We start from the raw sequence: 20,162 nt of genomic DNA, 5'->3' as shown, positions 1-20,162 counted from the left end.
TCCTTGCCGGCAGAACCCAAAGAGTCCGCCTCCCCCTTACCAATCCAAAGCCTTCAACATCATCTGCGGCATACCCCAAAGCTCATCCCTCAGCCCGACACTGTTCAACATCTATATGGCCCCCCTCGCACAAGTGGCCCACCAGCACAACCACAACATCATCTCCTAAGCCAACGATACCCAACTGATCCTCTCCCTCGCCAAGGACCCGCACACCACCAAAACCAACCTCCACGAGGGACTAAAAGCCATCGCCGACTGGATGAGAGACAGCCGGCTAAAACTGAACTCGGACAAAACAGAGGTCCTCATCCTTGGACGCACCCCCTCCACCTGGGACAGCTCATGGTGGCAGTCCACACTGGGTCCCCCACCGAGACCCACCGACAGCACACGAAACTTCGGCTTCACCCTCGACTCCTCACTCTCCAAGTCAAAGCAGTTCAGCGTCATCTCCTCCTCCAACATCCTCTGCATGCTTCGTAGAGTCTACAAATGGATCCAAACAGAAACAAGAAAAACAGGAACCCAGGCCCTCGTCAGCAGCAGACTCGACTACGGCAACGCCCTCTACACTGGTATCTCATCCAAACGCCTCCAACGCATCCAAAACGCCTCCGCCCGACTCATCCTCAACATCCCTGGCCACTGCCACATCACCCCCCACCTAAGAGACCTTCACTGGCTCCCCGTCAACAAGAGGATCACCTTCAAGCTCCTCACCCACGCACACAAGGTACTCCACAACACCGGACCATCATACCTGAACAACAGACTCAGCTTCTACACCCCCACCCGGCATCTCCGCTCCGCTAACCTCGCCCTCGCCTCCATCCCCCGCATCCGACGCAAATCTTCCGGCGGCAGGTCATTCTCGTATCTCGCCGCCAAGACCTGGAACACCCTCCCGCCGGATCTAAGACAGACCCAGGACCTTCTTTCCTTCAGAAAACTCCTCAGGACTTGGCTCTTCGAGCAGTAGCAGGACCCTCCCCCCCCAGCGCCTTGAAACCCTCACGGGTATGTAGCACGCTTTACAAATTGATTGATTGATTGACCCCTTTTTTCTTCCTGACGTCAGGGCCACCACCCAGAAGTTATCTTCTAGCTGCTCCTCCTCTTCAGAATGGAAACTTCCCTAACAGTGATGGTATTCGTCCTTCAGAGAAGAAAAGGGATGTGTTGAGATCTCGTTCTGGTGATTGGGCAGTCACTGACACATCTCCCCCCCCCAGGATTTTCTGAACCAGGGAAACGAGGATACAGTGAGAGAAAGTCAGCATTGCCCTGCTCCTTGCCTTTCCGATGCAGATCCTCAAAACTAAAAGGTTGTAATGCCAAAAATCAACAAAATAGTCTATCAATCTGTCCTTTGTTCCTATGTAGCCAGGTTAAGGGAGCATGGTCCGTGTAGAGAAGAAAATGTCTCCCTTTCAGGTAATACTGTAGTTTCTCCACACCCCACTGCAGAGCAATAGTGGAGTACTTCAGTTCCAGAGGGAACAACTTATAACTAATAAATACAATGGGATGCTCATCTCGTTTTTCATCCTTCTGTGATAAAAGAGCCCCTATTCCTACGTGTGTAGTGTCTGTCTGCACAATGAATGGTTTGTAAAAGTTAGGGGACAACAGAGCAGGTTTCCTAGTGAAAGCTTTCTTCAGATTGTCAAAGGCCTCTCTTGCTATTGCTGAGGGATGGTCAAAACATGTAGTCAAAACTGAGTTCTGTTAAGGGGGCCGATTTTTCAGAATACCGCCATATAAAAGGGCAATAATATCAAATCAATTCTATGACTGCTCTGATGGCCTTCTTATTAGTAAGGAAGGTAGTGTAGAGGATTGTCTTCACTTTTTAGTTTTGTGGTTCTATACCTCCGTCCTCAAGCAAATAACCTAATTACTTGACCGTAGTGTATGCAAATCTGGATTTCTTGGCATTGATATTTAGATGGGCATTGTGTAGGTCAGAAAGAATTAGAGAGAGATGGTGGAAATGATCATCCCAGGTTTGTTGAATACTACTATATCATCCAAATAGACCGAGTAATATGTCCGATGGTTATGCAGTACATATTCATTAGTCTTTGAAAGGTTGTAGGGCAGAGGAAAGGATGGTAAATTGGTACAGACCAGATGGAGTGGCAAAGGTGTTTTATCTTGGTCCTGAGGGCTCTATGGCTCCTGACAATACCCTTTGGTTAAATAATTGGTGGTTATGAACTCAGCTTCCCCTAGTTTCTTGATTAGCTCGTCCACCCATCCATTTTAGCTACCCTATTGATGGCTCGAAAGTCAATACAGAATATCATACTGTCAACAGGTTTTGGAACAAGAATGATGGGAGAACAACAGTTACTAGTAGATGGTACTATAATTCCCATTCGTAACATGTTGTCAATTTCTGTTTGGAAGGGCTTGCTATGAGCTTTGGGAATTCTATAGGGCTTTTGTTTGATAATCATTCTGTCTGGGGTTGGGATGGTATGTTTGGTTAGGTGGGTTTTTCCAGGAAGGTCAGAAAATGTGTGTGCAAAGACTTTAAGGGTTTTGATTAGACGTGTTCTCATGTCGGGAGTCAAGTCTTCATTGATGTGGGTTTCCCCAAGAGTGCTGGAGGCAGGTAAATTACACACATTTTTAGGGGGCACCCCTAACCATTTTTTAAAGAAGTTTATATGGGATATTTGTTTGTTTTTTCGGAGACAGTTACAACCAGTAGGTCACCTTCCTAACCTTTCCAACTATTCTAAAAAGACCCTGCCACTTGCTTTTGAGTTTGTTAGCAGATGAAGGTAAGAGTACCAGGACCTATTCCCCTACATCATAGGTTCTCAACTTCTTTCCTTTGTCATATGTAACTTTCTGTTTTTGTTGACTTTTCTCTAAGTTGTCCTGGGCCAATTCCCATAGTTTCCCTAGGCAGGACTTTAACTGAGTGGCATATTCTAGAAGGGACTTTGCATGTTCGCCGTCATCTTTTTGTGATTTTCAAAAGGGTGTGTGGCTGTCATTTGAAGAGTAACTCAAAGGACGAGAACCCCAGGCTGCTTTGTTTTTGACTCCGTAGAACAAAGGTGGCCAAGGGAAGCAACTGATCCCAGTTGTTACCATCCTCAGACAAACATTTGTTTAGGGTTAACTTCAGGGAGTCGTTATATCTCTCCACCAGACCATCTGCTTGTGGATGATAAACTGATGTCTTTAATTGTTTTATACCTGATTGCTGACAAACGTACTTGATCAGGTTGGAGACAAATGAGGTATCCTGATTTGTAAGTGTTTCCCAGGGGAACCCCATCTGGGAAAATATTTCTAACAGATTTCGGGCTGTGGTTTTTGTAAGACTGGTCCTTAAAGGAATAGCTTCTGGGTATCTGTTTGCATAATCAACCAAGAATAATACATGTTGATACCCCAGGGGGGTGCCAGGTAAGATAACGATCAAATCCATTCCAATTCTTTCAAAGGGTAACCCTATTATGGGCATGAGTTGCACTGGTGGGGGTCGGAATGGGTTGGCAAATCTCACACTGTTGGCAATAGCGTTTGATGTCAGCATAAACATCAGGCCAGTAGAAGCATCTTAGGATAGAATCACTAGTCTTTTCTATCCCTTTGTGTCCAGCAAGGAAGTGTGAATGAGCAAAAAACAGAACCTATTCTCGGACGTTCAAAGGGACTAGGAGTTGTGGCTAATCCTGAGGTCTTGTTACTGTATATAGCAGCCCTTTCTTTATAACAAAATGGGGAAAAAGTGGATCTGCCTTTCCTTGACTCTCCTCTTCATTTTGCCAAGAGTTTTGTAATGTGTTGTCATTTACTTGGGCAAAGCGGAACCATTTCTCTAAGACCTATGGTTCTGGTTGAAGATAAGCTACCTGTTTTCTTTTTGTACATTCTGGATTTTCTCTGGCCTGATCAAGATTTTGCTCCAATAGTTATAGAAAGCAAGGATTATCAGTCAAAAGAATCAGTACTTCAGGTAGGGAGGACATAACCCTCACCTCGACCCTATGGGTCTGTCCAGTAAAAAATATAGACTTGGGCCTAGATTTATTACCTGGATATGACTCCTCTATACGGTGCCTTAACAGGAATATGGGTTATTAGAGTGCTGTCACTGGCATTTCCTACCTGGGAGAGGTACGTGACAGGAATACTCTCTGTCACCCATGCTATTCTCCCTCACCACTGAACCGCTGCCAGAAAGGATACACTTGGATGCACAAATAAGAAGATGGGCCTTGGATAGGGATGGGAAGATTGAATATCTCTCTATGAAAATTATATATTGCTTGATCTGGATTTGGCTGGCTGACCCTGAATTATCCCAGGGTACAATACGAGTAATATTTAATGTGCAGTAGAAATACACCAGATGAAGCGAAAATTGGTAAAAGCTACTATTGTTTCTGATGGGAGGATGGGAACTATTGGAGTGGCCAACACCACTAAGAGTGGAGAGGTACCACCTTAAATATCTGGGCCTGTGGGTCTCCAGGTATGCAGATGCACATTATTACGCCCATTTAAGCCTATTATTGAATAGGCTAGACATGAATATGGTGCACAGGTGGCACCTACTGATTTCTATACTGGGAAGGGCAGCAATCTTTAAGATTATTGCACCACCAGATTCACATATATACTAAAAAATATTCAATACAATATACCAAGCTGCATCTTCACCAAGAAAGATTAACTACTGACTTCTTTAGGCGAGAGGTACAGACCAAATAGCACTGAGCGGGGCTCACATGTGTACGGCGAATCACGCTCCCAAACATCTGTAAATATTAGATAGCAGTCAATAGTTGGGCCTACTCATCATTGAAGGAACCAGCATACCGGATAGTTCCAAGTTGGGAGGGAAGGGGTACAAACATGCATTGTACGGGGTAAACAAAAAGACCCAATCCACATTATCACAGACATCATAATCCGCTTATGACACATGCTGCACTTGGAAAAGGGATGGGAAAAGAGATTCACCCCAAGACATCTCTGTGGGTGGAAATGAGGCTAAGAGAATTGACAATTCTACAAGCTTTAGGAGAGGAGATACAGTAGGCATATCCTTGTTACCAGGTATTTGGAATTCAAATAGGTTATTCCCCTTTGAGCACCTACAGAAAGTTTGACATGGCCCCATCCCAAACATTTAAATACATACAAGACATGCCTTACAATCCAGAATTGCAGCCAATGAGGAGACGAAAGGTGAGCCCTGTCTAGAGAGGAGATTGTTGGACGAACAACTCACCACAAAAGCTGCCAAGGCCATACCACTCACTTACAGTGCGCTCAAGGTTAACAAGTATAATGAATTAGTGAAGTTGAAGGAAAAATGGTAAAACAAAATCGGAGTTTTAGATGATGATGACTTAGTGGGGTATGCAGTGCGTTTCCCAAGAGAAGTGACCATGAGACCCAGCTATAGACTCATTCAACTTAAACACTTGCAAAGAATATAAGATGGTACGGGTGATGACGGGTGTCCCAAAATTCAAAGATACTCGCACCTGGTTACAAAAGGGCTACAGGATGCCACTGTCTCCACTCAATGTACTGTTAGAGATATAGAAAGACACTAAAGTAAGTAGCCACAAGAAATTGATTATAAACTTGAGATACGTTGTGGCCAAACAGGATATTGACCAGAAATGGGGAAGCATGAAACTTCCCACATTAAGGGAATGAGAGAGGGGTACAGACTTATGTATGGCTATGGAGAAAGTGGTATACATGGAACGAGACTGTCCTCCAAAATATATGGGGTATATGAATGAAAGAGCGCTCCCGGCGATGAAATGGTTTATCCGGGGACCCAGGGGTCAAACAGCACCTTCCACTTTTTGTGTGCTCTCCTTACTCTCAACTCTACCCACTCTCTACTCACCTCCTGACCCCAACTCCCTGTCCTCGCTACTTCCCCAGCCCCGTGCTTCTAAGTTCAGATGCAGCGTCAGCTAGACAGAGGAGCGTCGCACCACTGCTTTGTGCAGTGCAGAAGAAGGACAATTGAAATGATAAAAAATAGATAACACAACATTATTATCATTTTATTTTTCCTCGGGAGCCAGGTAAGGGTGGGGTGGGGCTGAGCTTGAGGGGACTGGTATGTGTACCATAAGTGCGCATGACCATTTGGCAGGTTGTGTTTCTGCCGGCCAAACAGTCATGCGCACTTAGCATTTCTCCATCAGGCTGTATTGCACAGCTGGGTGGAGAAGGTGCCCAGGCTCCCACTCCCTTCTGAGCACCGAACCAGGTCGCTCAGACCAATCACGATGCTGCTGTCATGCTGGTGACAGCAGTGTAGTCATTGACCATGGAGAGACTTTGAGCCTGTGTGCTTCCAGGAGTAGGGGAAGAGAAGAGGACGAAGGAGAGACGGAACCATCTCGCCCGACCGAAAAGGTAAGTGTTTTTTTAAAATTGTATTGTCTAATTTTTTATACCCCTGCCTCGCTCCCCCCATTGAGTAGTAGCTGCCACTGTTGAGATGTATTACAATGATTCATTGTTACCTAAGCAGAAACAAAGTCTAGATAATGTACTGTATCGAATGAATGATATGTTAAGAGAAAATAGTATGTACCATTGGTACACCCATTAGCGATCTCTGGTCACGAGACAGGTACTGGGATTTTTATTGTGCTAATACAACCAAAAAACTTTTAAAATGTATGATTACAAGTGTCATTTAAAGTGTCACTCCTGACACATTCATAATGCAAATAACACATACAGGAACACAGGAAGCGCAGAAATGTAAAACCTGGCAGGTAGGAGAGAACTGATTGATGGGTCGTTACTTGTGTATACAAGTTTGAGTTCCCAACACCATACCTTATTTGCTAACAATTCACCCTAGGGAATTGTAAAGCACTAACAGCTTTCAGGAAACCCTATAATGTCCACTTTACTGCAAACCTGAGGGAGGTATTCATGGTTCAGGTTTGGGGCATGGTGGAGAAGACCATTGAATAATATATATTTTTTTAGTTACCCTGAACTTCGCTTGGCCGCAAAGCCCTTAATTTTCACCCTTTATTTCATGCGTTCTTTGTGTATGAAACATTTTCTCACTATTTCTCACTCTAATCTTCACATCTGCCTCTTCATCCTAAAATCATTAATCCCTTTCTCTCTTTCCCATTGGCCCTTTTCATTCTTGTAAACCTTGTCTTTATTTTTCGGTGTACTATGTGAGCTAATTTGTACAACTTCTACATCTGAGTGTGCAAATGTGTCTATGAGTAGAGGACTCCACCCGTCTCTTAAGTGATGGTGGCTTAAAAGCAAAGACAGTCTAACTGTGTTTGTCATGACATGAAGCTGATTGCCAGCAATGCCAGCAGCCTTGTTAGCCGCTCTTGTCACTTCTAATCCCATTATAGATCATTTACCATATTAGGCCATATCAGTATACTGTATAGGTGTCATGAATAACAAATAGGGAAAAGTTAAAGAGCACACAACACTGTAAAAAGAGATTTCAGTCTGACCTTCCTAGATGCCATTGTTTTCTTAAAAAATGAAATATTTTTCTTTTGACTTTGATATGTCCAAAGCTGTGAAGCTTGAGCCCAAAATATAAATGGTAGGCTACTGGGTGTATTATTCCAGCTCCCTTGAAAGGTGCATTGTTTTCAGCAGGTGGCAGGGACTGGTAACACCCGGAAGAACGAGTCCGGAACCACAAGGTTGTGAAAAATGAAAGCGAAACAACGCTTTCATTTTCCACGACTTCCTGGTTTTGCTACCTTAACCACACATGTCTGAACAACATACATGCGTGGTTAAGGTACAGAAGGGAGTCGGAGTGGACGCGGTGAAGGAGGAGGTAAGCTGGGCTGGGACTGGGGCTGTTTTTTGGAGGGGTGGGGGTGATTAGGGTTTAGGGGGGCAGGGTTTAGGTGTTAGGGACGGGGTGGGGACTTAAGGTATTTTTAGTTTTTGGGGTGGTGTGGGGTGATTAGGTTTTAGGGGGGAGGTGGGGTCAGGGTTTAGGTTTAAGGGCTGGGGTGGGGTGGGTGGCAGGGGTGGAAGCATGCTGGGTCGTGCATGCTGATTGCTAATGCCTTTACCAGGAATGCGTTTACAACAGTAAAATCGTTGTAAACACATTCATGGTAAATGCATTAGTGGTTAGAACAAGGTCGTTGTTCTGACCTTGTTATTGAGCCACGGGTGGTTTAGGCACCCGTGGTTCCGCGATATAATCGGCAGGGACTATTTGGTGAAAAAAGACATGATGATGAAAGAAAGCTTTCCCTATGAGAATCACCATATTCTGCATTATAAGCAAACACTCACTGGAAGTATGATGTATTTATGTAAATAAACGGTTCTCAAGGGCATTTTTTAAAGAAAATCTTTTTGTGTGAAAAATGCTGCTTAGAAAATGTTATGGAGCGTTTACATACTTCTACAGATCATAAGCCTTTCCTTCTTATTTTAGTGATGTTCCTGGACCAGGGGTGTAGCACAAGGGGGTGTTTGTGGGGTGTCACACACCCCTAAAAATGTACTCTGCAGTAAATAGTTGGGTACAAGTGTTTTTTTAGCCGGGTAATCTGAAGTGTCTGTCGAATTTCACCTGGGATTTTCACCTGCCCGCATTGACAAAAACAGACACTCATCTATGTACTGAAGGCTTAAAATCATGTGGATTAGTTGAAAAAAACATTCCATTCTAAGTACCCCTAACAATGGTATTCCCCCCTTTCCAGTGCCCCTTTGCTTAGGGGGACCAGATGTCCTGGATTTCCCCGGACAGTCCCGGTTTTTAGAGGACGGTCCCAGTGTCCCGATGCTTCTCTTAATTTTAAACAAATGTCCCGGTTTTTGGGGCAAAGGTCAAATCATTACATAAATGTCCCGGTTTTTGGGACAAAGGTCAGATTATCTAGGGAAGCATAAATTAAAGGTATGCTCTCCTTTAACAGACGCCTACAAAGTATGCAATAATTAAAGTAATTTATCTGCTACTGTCAGGCAAGACAGTCCCCTGTGTGCTCCCAGCAGAGAGACGGAGTGGGGAGCAGAGAGAGGTGTGTGGGGCGGGTTGAGGGGGCAGGGTGTGAGGTCAAGCCATAGATAATTTTATATGTGTAGTCTTGTAAATGTGTGTGTGTGTGTGTATATATATATATAAACACACACATGTATAGGCACACATTCACAAAGCTAAAATGGGACATGCCAGACATAAAAGTGAGTGTAAAACATGTAGTCCTTCTTTTATGTCTGACCTGTCCCGGGTTTTGCTCCTCAAAATCTGGTCACCCTACCTTTGCTTCTCATATATGTGTTTTAACACAATGTCCCAGCGTCATTGTAGGGAAATGTGAAGCTCACCACGCCCCCAACCCCCGCACCTAGTCATACTGACCGCTGCGCCCCTGTCCTGGACTGCCTGCACCACTTGTGCAAACCTGAATGAGGCGCCATTTACTTGAGGGAAAAGAGCAGCACATTTACCCATGGCAGAGAAAAGGCAGAAAAAAGGCATGCGCCAGTTCTCCCTACATGCACGCACAAAATTAGATGTGAATATCATCCACAGTGTGGCAAACTGTAGACTGGTGGAAAGTAGTAAAGTGCAGGCAGCAAACCCACTGACTTACAGTTTGCCTGGATGATGCTTCTCTTCTTGAATTAGAACATGAGCATCATACAGGCGCTTAAAGCAGCAGTCGTTCCGGTTGTAGAGGATGACAGCGCCTATGTTTGTGGACCTCTTCAGCTCCAGCCTCCACCAGGCATTCTCCTCCATGTCGGTTTGGGAGCACTGGTATCTTGCGCTGTTCCCAGAACGGATCCCGTCGATGGCTCTTGCGGCAGTAGCATATGGGTATTGTGGATGCGTGGAGCTTTGCTCAACTCTCGCCTTGCGTGCTAAGTTTCTTCCTGAAACAAAGGGGGTGAATGACTGTGACATAGAATCTAGTGTGGGGGCACCACAAACTTCTCTACATATAACACCAGACTTTTCTAGACACATTTGAAACAGTAATAGAAACAACTAATGAAGAATGATAAAATATGCAGGAACTAGCCGGGGAAAAAAAGATGAGGAAAGAAATAGATTGTACTGGACCTGGAAAAACAAGAGCCCTCTTTAACCTTTGAATCCCTCACATACAGGCAGCACCATAAAAAAAAAATGTAAAAAAAGTTTAACATCAACTTTCATAGAGCATGGGGCCTAGACAGGACTCCTATGCTTGTGGTGAATATGTGGAAAGGAAGAGAGAAAGTTCCCAATATGCCCTGTGAAGTGTTGGAACAGGAAATTCACACGTCAACCACAATGAAGTAATCGCACTAGTGCGGCCAAGGGAAAAGAAAACCTGGAACCATGATTTCGTTGCCATTTAATCCCTATCAGCTGCTCAAGGTGACGCAACCTTTGCATCTTCTGCTTTTGTACCCCCATTGTTTAAGATAATAATTTATTTGAGTGCATATTTCTCATTTATGAACACATGCTTGATTGTTTGCACAACTATACTGTACAGCATTATAGCTTGATAAAGCATATTGAAATATGTTTTGTAGAATTAAGTGAAGATGGAACAAGATTTATATGTTAACATCGTTCAATGTGAGGCCTGCTTTTTCAAATAATCAGAAAAATGTAGTGAAGCTGAAGATAACAATTGCAAGCCTAGGAGGAATCATCGATTTCCTGAAACTTGATACATCCAAGCAGAACTTGTCAACAGGACAAAAGCATGCATCTCGAGCGAGCCTGACTTCATCTACGAGCTTGGTATGTAACAAAGCTGAGCACAGAGATAGAATGGTCTTGTCAATACAGCACTAACACTTCTGTACTTCAGCTAAGGTATCTGGGGAAAAGGGACAGGATAGAAACTCATAAAGGCCCTTTTGATGCTAAGACAACTTAGCAACAGGCAAGAATAGAGGTGAAGGAGAACAGAGATTGGTTCCATCTTTTCATGCAAGGAAATTCTCAAATATCACTATAAAGATGCAATCCATTTTAATATTTGTGAGTATTAATCACTTTTATTGGCATCATTTTTCTTTGTAGTTAAAAGTATTCATATTAGTTGGAAATTGATTATTGGTAAGGGCAGGTAAGTACCTACACTTAGCAGTAGGCCACTAACCTCCACTTAGGTCCAGTTAGGTCTCAATAAATTAAAACCAGGTAGCTTGGCAATGAGCAACAAGGCTTAACTTAGGAGACTAGTGTGTAAAGCATTTAAAAATCACAAAACAGTAAATAAGTCAAACACAAAACACAATAAAAATCCAACACCAATTTATAAAAATAGATTATATTTTTATCTTTAAAATTACACCAAAATGATTAAAATCAGATGAGGAGAACGGGAAATATTATTTTTTAAAGAATGAGGCCCTCATTACAACATTGGCGGTAAATCCCGCTTACCGCCGTGCAGAAGACCGCCAACACACCGCCGCAGCCACGGAATTCCGCCACAGCTATTATGACCCACAGTTCGGAATCCGCCAAAATCTAGACACCCACACAAGTCTGCCACACCAAAGGTCAGTGATAAATTGGCAAAAACAAAACCTCCACCGTAACGCCAACAGAAATACGCCCACACTATCACGACCCAGAAATCCATGCGGCGGTCTTTCAAGCGCGGTATTCCATTGGTGGTACACACCGCCACGCTCAAAATACACACACATTTACAAAACACATCCACATTGGACAATTCCAAATACACACACCTGATACACATTCACACACCACTCCCACACACCCAATACAATATAAAACACACCCACATCACCCACAAACCCTTACGACAACAATTCATGAACGAAAGCCAGAGAGAGACAGCACCAGCAAGAACACTAGCATCCACAGGCACACAACACCATCACGCACATAACTTCCACGCACCTCACAAAACACCCCACCACATATCAGCACACTTATCACCCCACACCCCACCCCACACATCACCTATACCACCCCATGGAACGTCAAAGACACCCTAGGTTCTCGGAGGAGGAGCTCAGGGTCATGGTGGAGGAACTCGTCCGGGTAGAGCCACAGCTATTCGGATCACAGGTGCAGCACACCTCAATTGCAAGGAAGATGGAGCTATGGCGAAGAATAGTGGACAGGGTCAACGCAGTGGACAACACCCAAGAAATCAGGAGGACATCAGGAAGAGGTGGAACGACCTACGGGGGAAGGTGCGCTCCTTGGTCTCAAGACACCACCTGGCGGTTCAGCGGACTGGCGGCGGACCCCCCACCTCCTCCCCCACAAGTAACAACATGGGAGGAGCAGGTCTTGGCGATTCTGCATCCTGAGGGCCTTGCAGGAGTAGGTGGGGGAATGGACTCTGGTAAGACAAATCTTAACTATTACATCCCCCACCCTACCTGCACGCCAGCACATACCCCCACCCTCACGCTCACCCCGCACTCCAACTCCTCACAAATGTCCTAACATCACAAACCACCCATCCCAACACCATGCCCTGCATGCAACAACAAAGCATGCCCATTGCACATACCCATACACCCCCCTAAACCATCATCACACGAGGTCCCACACAGGAATGCAAGCACTGGGGTACACGGTCACCCACCCATTGCACACCATGACACACACAGATGTAATAACCATCCTTTGATACCCCTGCAGGACACCTACCCAACGTCACCGGACAGGAGGGTCCACACATGTCCACACCACCAACAGAAGAGGCCCACAGTGATGACAGCACCTCTGTCCAACTGGATCTAGATGACCAGCCCGTCCCATCGGGGACCTCTGGACAGTTGGTTCCCCTGACACGGTCACAGGCCACTACAGAGCTTCCCCCCCCCTCTGGAAACACCAGCACAGCACCCACCCAGAGGGCCCATACCTCCGTCCCCAGGACAGGTCAATCAGCTGTGTGTCCACCACTACAGGGAACCCAGGCTAACCCACCACCCCAACAACAACAGGGACCTGGGGGCAGTGGTAGTAGGCACACGGTCCAGGGGACGGAGGCCCAGGAACACAGGGGAACTGGGAGGGCTGCTGTGCGACAGGGGGCGGACAGGCCAAGGGAACCCACTCACCACGAGGCCCTCTCCTCCATCATGGGAGCCTACCACCACTCCCAGGAGACGATGGCAATGGTACTGGCCAAGTTTCAGGAGACCCAGCACCTGCAGGAGGAACAGTATATGGGCTTCAGGGAGGAACTCAGAACCATCAACTCCACCCTGGGCACCATCGTAGGGGTGCTGAAGGAACTTGTGAACACCAGGAGGGACACTGTGGCACTACAAGGGGCCCCTGACACTAGCCTGGACGATGAACTGGCCATCACCTCTGCCGGCGCTAGTGGACAGGACGCCCCGCCACAGGACCACCACACCAGCACATCCACCCCCTGCAGAGGGAAAACCACCTCGCAAATGGTCCCTGAGATCCCGGGAACAAAACAAACAATGATGCCAAGACCCCCGCCAAGAAATGAGACCACCCTGATTGTCATCCTACTGTCCCACTTTGTCACCCTGTCCATACTTAAACTGCCCCAGCTCCACTTCCTATGCCCATATGGGCAATGCACCTGTGAGACTAATAGACTGGACTCTGCCATGGACATTCCTCCACCATCACCCCTCACCATTTTAAAACCCCCTCCAATATTGAGCACTTAAATAAACACCCTTAAAGCACAAAACAATATGGAGTCTGTCTGTGATTTCGGAATACTGTATTAGCAATAACTGTGTCAAAAAGCTTTTTTCATTGGTAATGTCAACATACCTATGTCACACAGCTCTAGTCCATGATGAATCAAAGCAGATGTCACACAGTGGGACCCACATCTGTGAAATCGTAAGGGAAAGTGACAACTCAGTGACCATACACTGGGTGAAAAAGACAGACAGTAGAGAGGCAGTAGTGTTTAAGTACATGTAGTAGGCAGGTCTGTACTCTTACCTGTGTCTCACTGGAAATATTGCTGGATCACTGAGTCCATGTTGTTCATGTCTTCTTCCTCTGCTTCCTCGTTTTCACTGTCCACAGGCTCCACAGCTGCCACAACACCTCCATCTGGACCATCCTCTTGCAGAAAAGGCACCTGTCATCGCAAAGCCAAGTTGTGAAGCATACAGCAGGCCACAATGATCTGGCACACCTTCTTTGGTAAGTAAAATAGGGATCCACCTGTCATATGGAGGCACCGGAACCTGGCCTTCAGGAGGCCGAAGGTCCGCACGATCACCCTCCTAGTTCGCCCATGGGCCTCATTGTAGCGTTCCTCTGCCCTTGTCCTGGGATTCCTCACTGGGGTCAGTAGCCATGACAGGTTGAGGTAACCAGAGTCACCTGCAAAGGGCGAGGGACAACTGTTAGACACATACTAACTTGGAGGGATATCCCCAGACCCAGACAACCATTCCCACTGACTAGCTTCCAGATGCTCACCTAATAGCCACACACAGTGCCTCTGGAGTTGACCTATCACATAAGGGATGCTGCTATTCCGCAGAATGTAGGCGTCATGCACTGAGCCAGGGAACATGGCATTCACATGGGAGATGTACTGGTCTGTCAAACATACCATCTGTACATTCACCGAATGATAACTCTTCCAGTTTCTGTACACCTGTTCACTCCTGTGGGAGGGGGACCAAAGCCACATGTGTCCCATCAATGGCACCTATGATGTTGGGGATATGTCCCAGGGCATAGAAATCACCTTTCACTGTGGGCAAATCCTCACCTGAAGGAAAACGATGTAGCTCCGCATGTGTTTCAGCAGGGCAGACAACACTCTGGACAACACGTTGGAAACATAGGCTGGGACATACCTGATGCTATGGCCACTGTTGTTTGAAATGACCCACTTGCAAGGAAATGGAGCACTGACAGCACCTGTACTTGAGGGGGGATTCCTGTGGGATGGTGGATAGCTGACATCAGGTGTGGCTCCAACTGGGTACACAGTTCCTGGATTGTGGCACGGTCAAGCCTGTATGTGATTATCACATATCTTTCCTCCATTGTTGACAGGTCCACCAACGGTCACTACACCGGAGGATGCTGCCATGTCCCAGCGGACGTTGCCTATGAAGGACAACAGCGAGCACAGAGTCAAACAACTCAGAGGTACGTACCCACAGCTTACAAAGAACACCATTCATACTAAAAAAGTGGCCTATGTGTGCTGAGTCTAGGCCTAGGTATGTGTGACGCAGTTGAAAATGAAGCCATGTGGTAGGCGGTCGAAGACCGCAGCACAATACTGCATTGGTTAACATTGGACCCTATGGGTCCCAGGAGCCAATCACCTATGTATGCCGGCGGTGACGGTACGCACCGCTGCGGACGTGACCGACATTTTCTATCTGTTTAATCACTCGATACCTCATCTTCGACAGGAGAGGACCTACACTGCAAGTGCTGCTGTGACCTCGGTCTGGCTCGAGTGTCTGGGGAAAGGGCCCCTGCCTTCACATCGGAGGAGTTGGAGAAACTCGTGGATTGGGTCCTCCCCCAGTACACGCTACTCTACGGTCCTCCAGACAAACAGGTAAGTACACTGGGAGCATGATGTATGGGCTATGCCTGTGTGGAGAGTGCTGGATGTAAGACGTAAGGGGGGAGAGTGCGGCGTGCATGAAACGACAGTGAATGCATGTGCCACATGGCAAGGGTAGGGATGGGGGCCAATCACTTTGACGGTGCAGTTGGTAATAACTTTGTCTTCCCCCTGTACAATTCATGTAGGTCAGCACCCACCAGAAAAAACATATTTGGCGTGCCATCGCCTCGGACGTCCGGACCCTGGGGGTCTACCACAGACGGAGCACCCACTCCCGCAAAAGATGGAGGACATTCACCGCTGGAGCAAGAAGACGGCGGAGGTTCAGCTGGGGATGGCCTCCCAACGTGGGAGAGGTGCCCGTTGCACCATGACCCCCCTGATGTTCAGGATCCTGGCGGTGGTGTACCCGGAGTTGGATGGGTGCTTGAGGGCATCACAGCAGCCACAAGGGGGTGAGTAAACTCTCATTCTGCTGACTTTGCGCGCAGTGGAGGGGTCTGGGTGGGGGAGGTGGGCCCTCCCCACCTCTGTAGAGTGCCAAGTACACCTAGTCATGCCCCTTTGTCATCTATGTGTGCAGATGTCATCCATAGCCTTGTAGGCCATTTCCCAGGAATTGAACAGTGGAGCCCAAGAGCGCAGCGTAGTGCAGGGGGCTTCTGTGTCTGTCGTGTCCGCCAGCGGTAGCGGTAATGCATGCACTCAACATGTCTTTCTTCTGTCATCCCCCCCCTTTTTGTGGTCTCCCTGTTCTTGTGTGCATTAGCATCATCGGGCTGAGGAGCAGTGGCACCGGAGCACCAGGGGGCTGCATCCCACATGGCCATGGAGGGCCACACTACGGACTCGGACTTCACCAATGGGACGGAGGGCGTGGGGAGCTCCACGGCGAGGACAGGAGCTGAGACCAGTGACACGGACTCGTCCTCTGATGGGAGCTCCCTTGTGGTGGCGGCAACATCTGTGCCAACCCCATCTACAGGATCAGCCGCCACCCCCACTTCCAGCACCGCCGTCCCAGCAGCCCCTCAGCCTTTGCTCCGTGCCCGCTAACCCTGGAGGGTGGTCATCACCTTCGCCACAGGCACCTCAGGCCCTGCCCCAGTCACCCCTGCTGCCCTCAGTGAGGAGGCCATTGACCTCCTCAGGTCCCTCACTGTTGGGCAGTCTACCATTTTGAATGCCATCCAGAGTGTAGAAAGGCAGTTGCAACAAACCAATGCATTCCTGGAGGGCATTCATTCTGGTCAGGCAGCCCTTCAGCAAGCTTTTCAGACTCTGGCCTCAGCACTGATGGCAGCCATTGTCCCTGTGTCTAGCCTCGCCCCTCCAACTTCCTCCACCCAGACCCAATCCCCTCTACCTCAGCCTATCCCAAGCACACCTACAGACCAGCATGCACAAACATCAACACACAAGGGAAGCTCAGGCAAACATAAGCACCACCCATCCCACAGGCACTCAAGCAAGCATCACACACATGCAGACATACCAACATCCACTGCCTCCACTGTGTCCCCCTCGTCACCCTCCTCCCTCCCTGTCTCGTCTACACTCACACCTGCATGCACTACCTCTACAGCCACTACGTCCCTCTCCAGCACACCCACCACCACACCCGCTCACGTGCAGTCACCACCCGCACTACCATTCACACGTCCCCTGTGTCCTCTCCCAGTGTGTCTGTGACGCCCCCTCCCAAGATACACAAATGCAGGCACACACCCACCCAACAGCCATCCACCTCACAACAGCCTCCAGCACATGCACCTTCACCCAAAGTCAGGAAACAAACACATCCTACAACCACCACCTCTTCCTCCACTCCCAAACCCCCTCCAGCTACCCGTCCCAGTGTGTCAAAAGAACTTTTACTGTCCAACCTTGACCTCTTTCCCACACCTCCCCCAACCCGTCCGTTTCCTATGTCCCGAACTAGCACCTCAGCCACAACATCTCCGGGACCAGTGGGGCATGTAGTGACCGGAATCTGGAGTGCACCGGCCACCAGGGCAGCCAGTGTGGCACGGAGCCACAGCACAGACAGTCCCCCACCTGTGAAGCATCAGACGTTGGCCAGTGCCCGGCGGGAGAGGGGGAAGACTCCAGCCACCAAAGCCACTCCCAGGGGTCCCGGTGGGAGTGTGGAGTCAGCTGTGGCCCCTTTCCAAGGTGGGGAAGGACAGACTTGAGAGACTGTGGCTTTGCACTGCCCAGGATGGAACAGTGGGCAACCCACCCACTGTAGAGACTTGAGAGACTGTGGCTTTGCATTCCCCAGGATGGAACAGTGGGCATGTGGCCCCCTCATGGATTTGGTGTTGTGCACTCAACCGGCTGAGTTGCCCCCCTTTCCCTCCACCTGAGGTGCCTGTTTTCTTGCTCTCTGATGCCCCTGCAGCGTTCTCTCCGTCATGGTCTGGGATCGTGTGTGGGCCTCGCCCATATCGTGTGGTCCCAATGTTCCACAGACTTAATTGGAGCATTACCTGGACTACTATGCTTGGTATATATTTTGTCAATGGTGTATATATATGTTTCTGCCTACTTGATTTTAATATATTACAATGGTTACACTCATTTTCCGATGTCTTTGCATTCTTCTGGGGTGTTTGGGGGGTGTAACTGTGATATATTAATATGCATTAGTGTGTGTGTTGTAGTGGGTGGGGGTGTTGCGTTTTGCGTGTGTGTGTCCCTGTTTTTTGCCTCCCCTGTGTCGTAGGTGCAGTACTCACCGTGGTCTTCGCCGCCGGCGTTCGTGCTCCTGGTAGAGGAGCAGGAAGAGTATCGCAGGTAGAATTTGGAGTTCCGGGTCCATGGTGTCCTCGTTCCTCGTGGGGTGTGTAGAGGTGAGTGTTTTCGCTTCGGAATTCCTGTTTCTGCCGTGTTTTTATCTGTGGTGAGTCCGCCTCGAAAAAGGTGGCGGATTGGCCTGTCATAATAGTGTGGGTGGTACTTTGTCCTCCGCCTGTCTGTTGGCAGTGACCACCGCGCTGTTTGTTTGTACCGCCGTGGCGGTCGGAGTGTTAAAGTGGCTGTCTTTGTTGGCGGTTTCCGCAACGGTCGAAATTGCAAATTGTTTTCCGCCAGCCTGTTGGCGGTCTTACCGCCGCTTTATCACCGTCTGCCAGGGTTGTGATGACCACCTTAATGTTTTCTAGCGCATAGAAGCAACTAGTGCTCAAAGTGTTAAAAAAGGTCACACTGGAAAGGGACAAAGTCCAGAGTTCAGCCCACCCATAAGGTAACACTGTTAAACTTACTTTCAGAAGTGTTTCTTGATTCAGGAAAGTGGTCCACAGCACCAGCCAAGGGTTCAGAGGCTCTGGTTTGCCTCTTGGGGTCTGGGACTACAACTTCTACAATGCACCTCTTCAACTTATGGAGTTGCTCCAAATGTCTCCAAACTTCTGGATCTTCTTCCAGAGGTTCTTTTTGGGTCTGTGAAGTGTCCACAACTTGACCCAAGGTTCCAGAAGCTCTGAGTTGCTCCTTGGGAGTTGGGACTACAATTCCCAGAATGCACCTGGACCAGAATTCTCAAATGGCCACTGGACGCTGGTCAGCTTGGCTCTGCTTGCAGGACTTGATGCATGGGACTCTGGGCAGCTCCTTTGTACCTGCAGCAAACAGGCACTCCCTCCTTGAACCATCTGAAGCCAGGCAAAGTGCTTCTTGTGGCGCAGCCCAATTGTGCAGCTGGTGCAGTCCTTCAGAGTGCAGTGTCCAGGTGCAGGTCAGGGGTCCAGCAGGGCAGTCCTTCTTCTCCTGATGTTCTTCCTTGTAGAGATCTGGTACAGATCTGAGGTGTGGGTGCAGCTCTGCCAGTTTTATCCTTGCTCCTGGGTAAAAAACAGGGGGGTCCTGGTTCTCCAATCAGATGTAGTGTCCTTCCCCCTGTGATGACCACTTCCTGGGAAGTGTGGCACAAATCAATCACAGGGAGCAACATTCTTCAAAAATCCATCATGGCTGCTAGTGATTTTTGGAGGTTACATCTGGCTGAGCCCACCCACTGTGTGGCTAAAAATCTTAAACACACCCCTCTCCTGCCCTCTCCTAATCTAATCAGGGGGGCACCTAATTGCAGGATGTGAGGGAGGTGCTGCATTTCTTCAAATGTCCATCCCTGTCGTGAAAGACCAGTTTGGCAGCCCTCACCCTTCCTGCTTCTCCAGATGCTAAGGTAAGTTCTCCTCCCCCAGGCACATCTCTTTGTGTTCAGCCCAAGCGACTTCACACCTCATTAAGGCAGCCTGGCCAGGCTGCCAGAGGCTGGCCAATCAGAGAAGGGCACTACAGGGCTGAAGTTGGCAACGTTTTAGATAGAGCTTAAAACTCTTTACCTGAACAAGTTATATTAAATTCAACAATTGTAAGTTGTGAAATGTATTATAACAATTATTTGATACCAAACTTGAGGTATCTGACACTTAAGGGGACTTTATAAATTAAAATAAAGTCTCCCCATTCTAGCCTATGGAGGCCATTCACTACAATGAAGGAAAAACAAATTTGCCTGTTTTACCTCACCAGGGCTTATAAAACTATTTTTATAAGGCCCCT

At 47.8% G+C, this 20,162-nt stretch overlaps 1 protein-coding gene across 1 annotated transcript in view; it reads right to left on the bottom strand.

Moving 5' to 3' along the window:
• LOC138282982 (pentraxin fusion protein-like) overlaps window positions 1-20,162 on the bottom strand; it is a 226,810-nt gene that overhangs the window by 7,879 nt on the left and 198,769 nt on the right. The window contains exon 3 of the mRNA XM_069221070.1: window positions 9,639-9,921. Coding sequence (XP_069077171.1) covers window positions 9,639-9,921 — 283 coding nt within the window. The remainder of the gene's footprint in view (window positions 1-9,638; window positions 9,922-20,162) is intronic.

This window comes from Pleurodeles waltl, chromosome 2_2 (genome assembly GCF_031143425.1).
Source record: "Pleurodeles waltl isolate 20211129_DDA chromosome 2_2, aPleWal1.hap1.20221129, whole genome shotgun sequence".
Classification (NCBI taxonomy): Eukaryota; Metazoa; Chordata; class Amphibia; order Caudata; family Salamandridae; genus Pleurodeles; species Pleurodeles waltl.
This window is presented reverse-complemented; position numbering and strand designations above follow the sequence as displayed.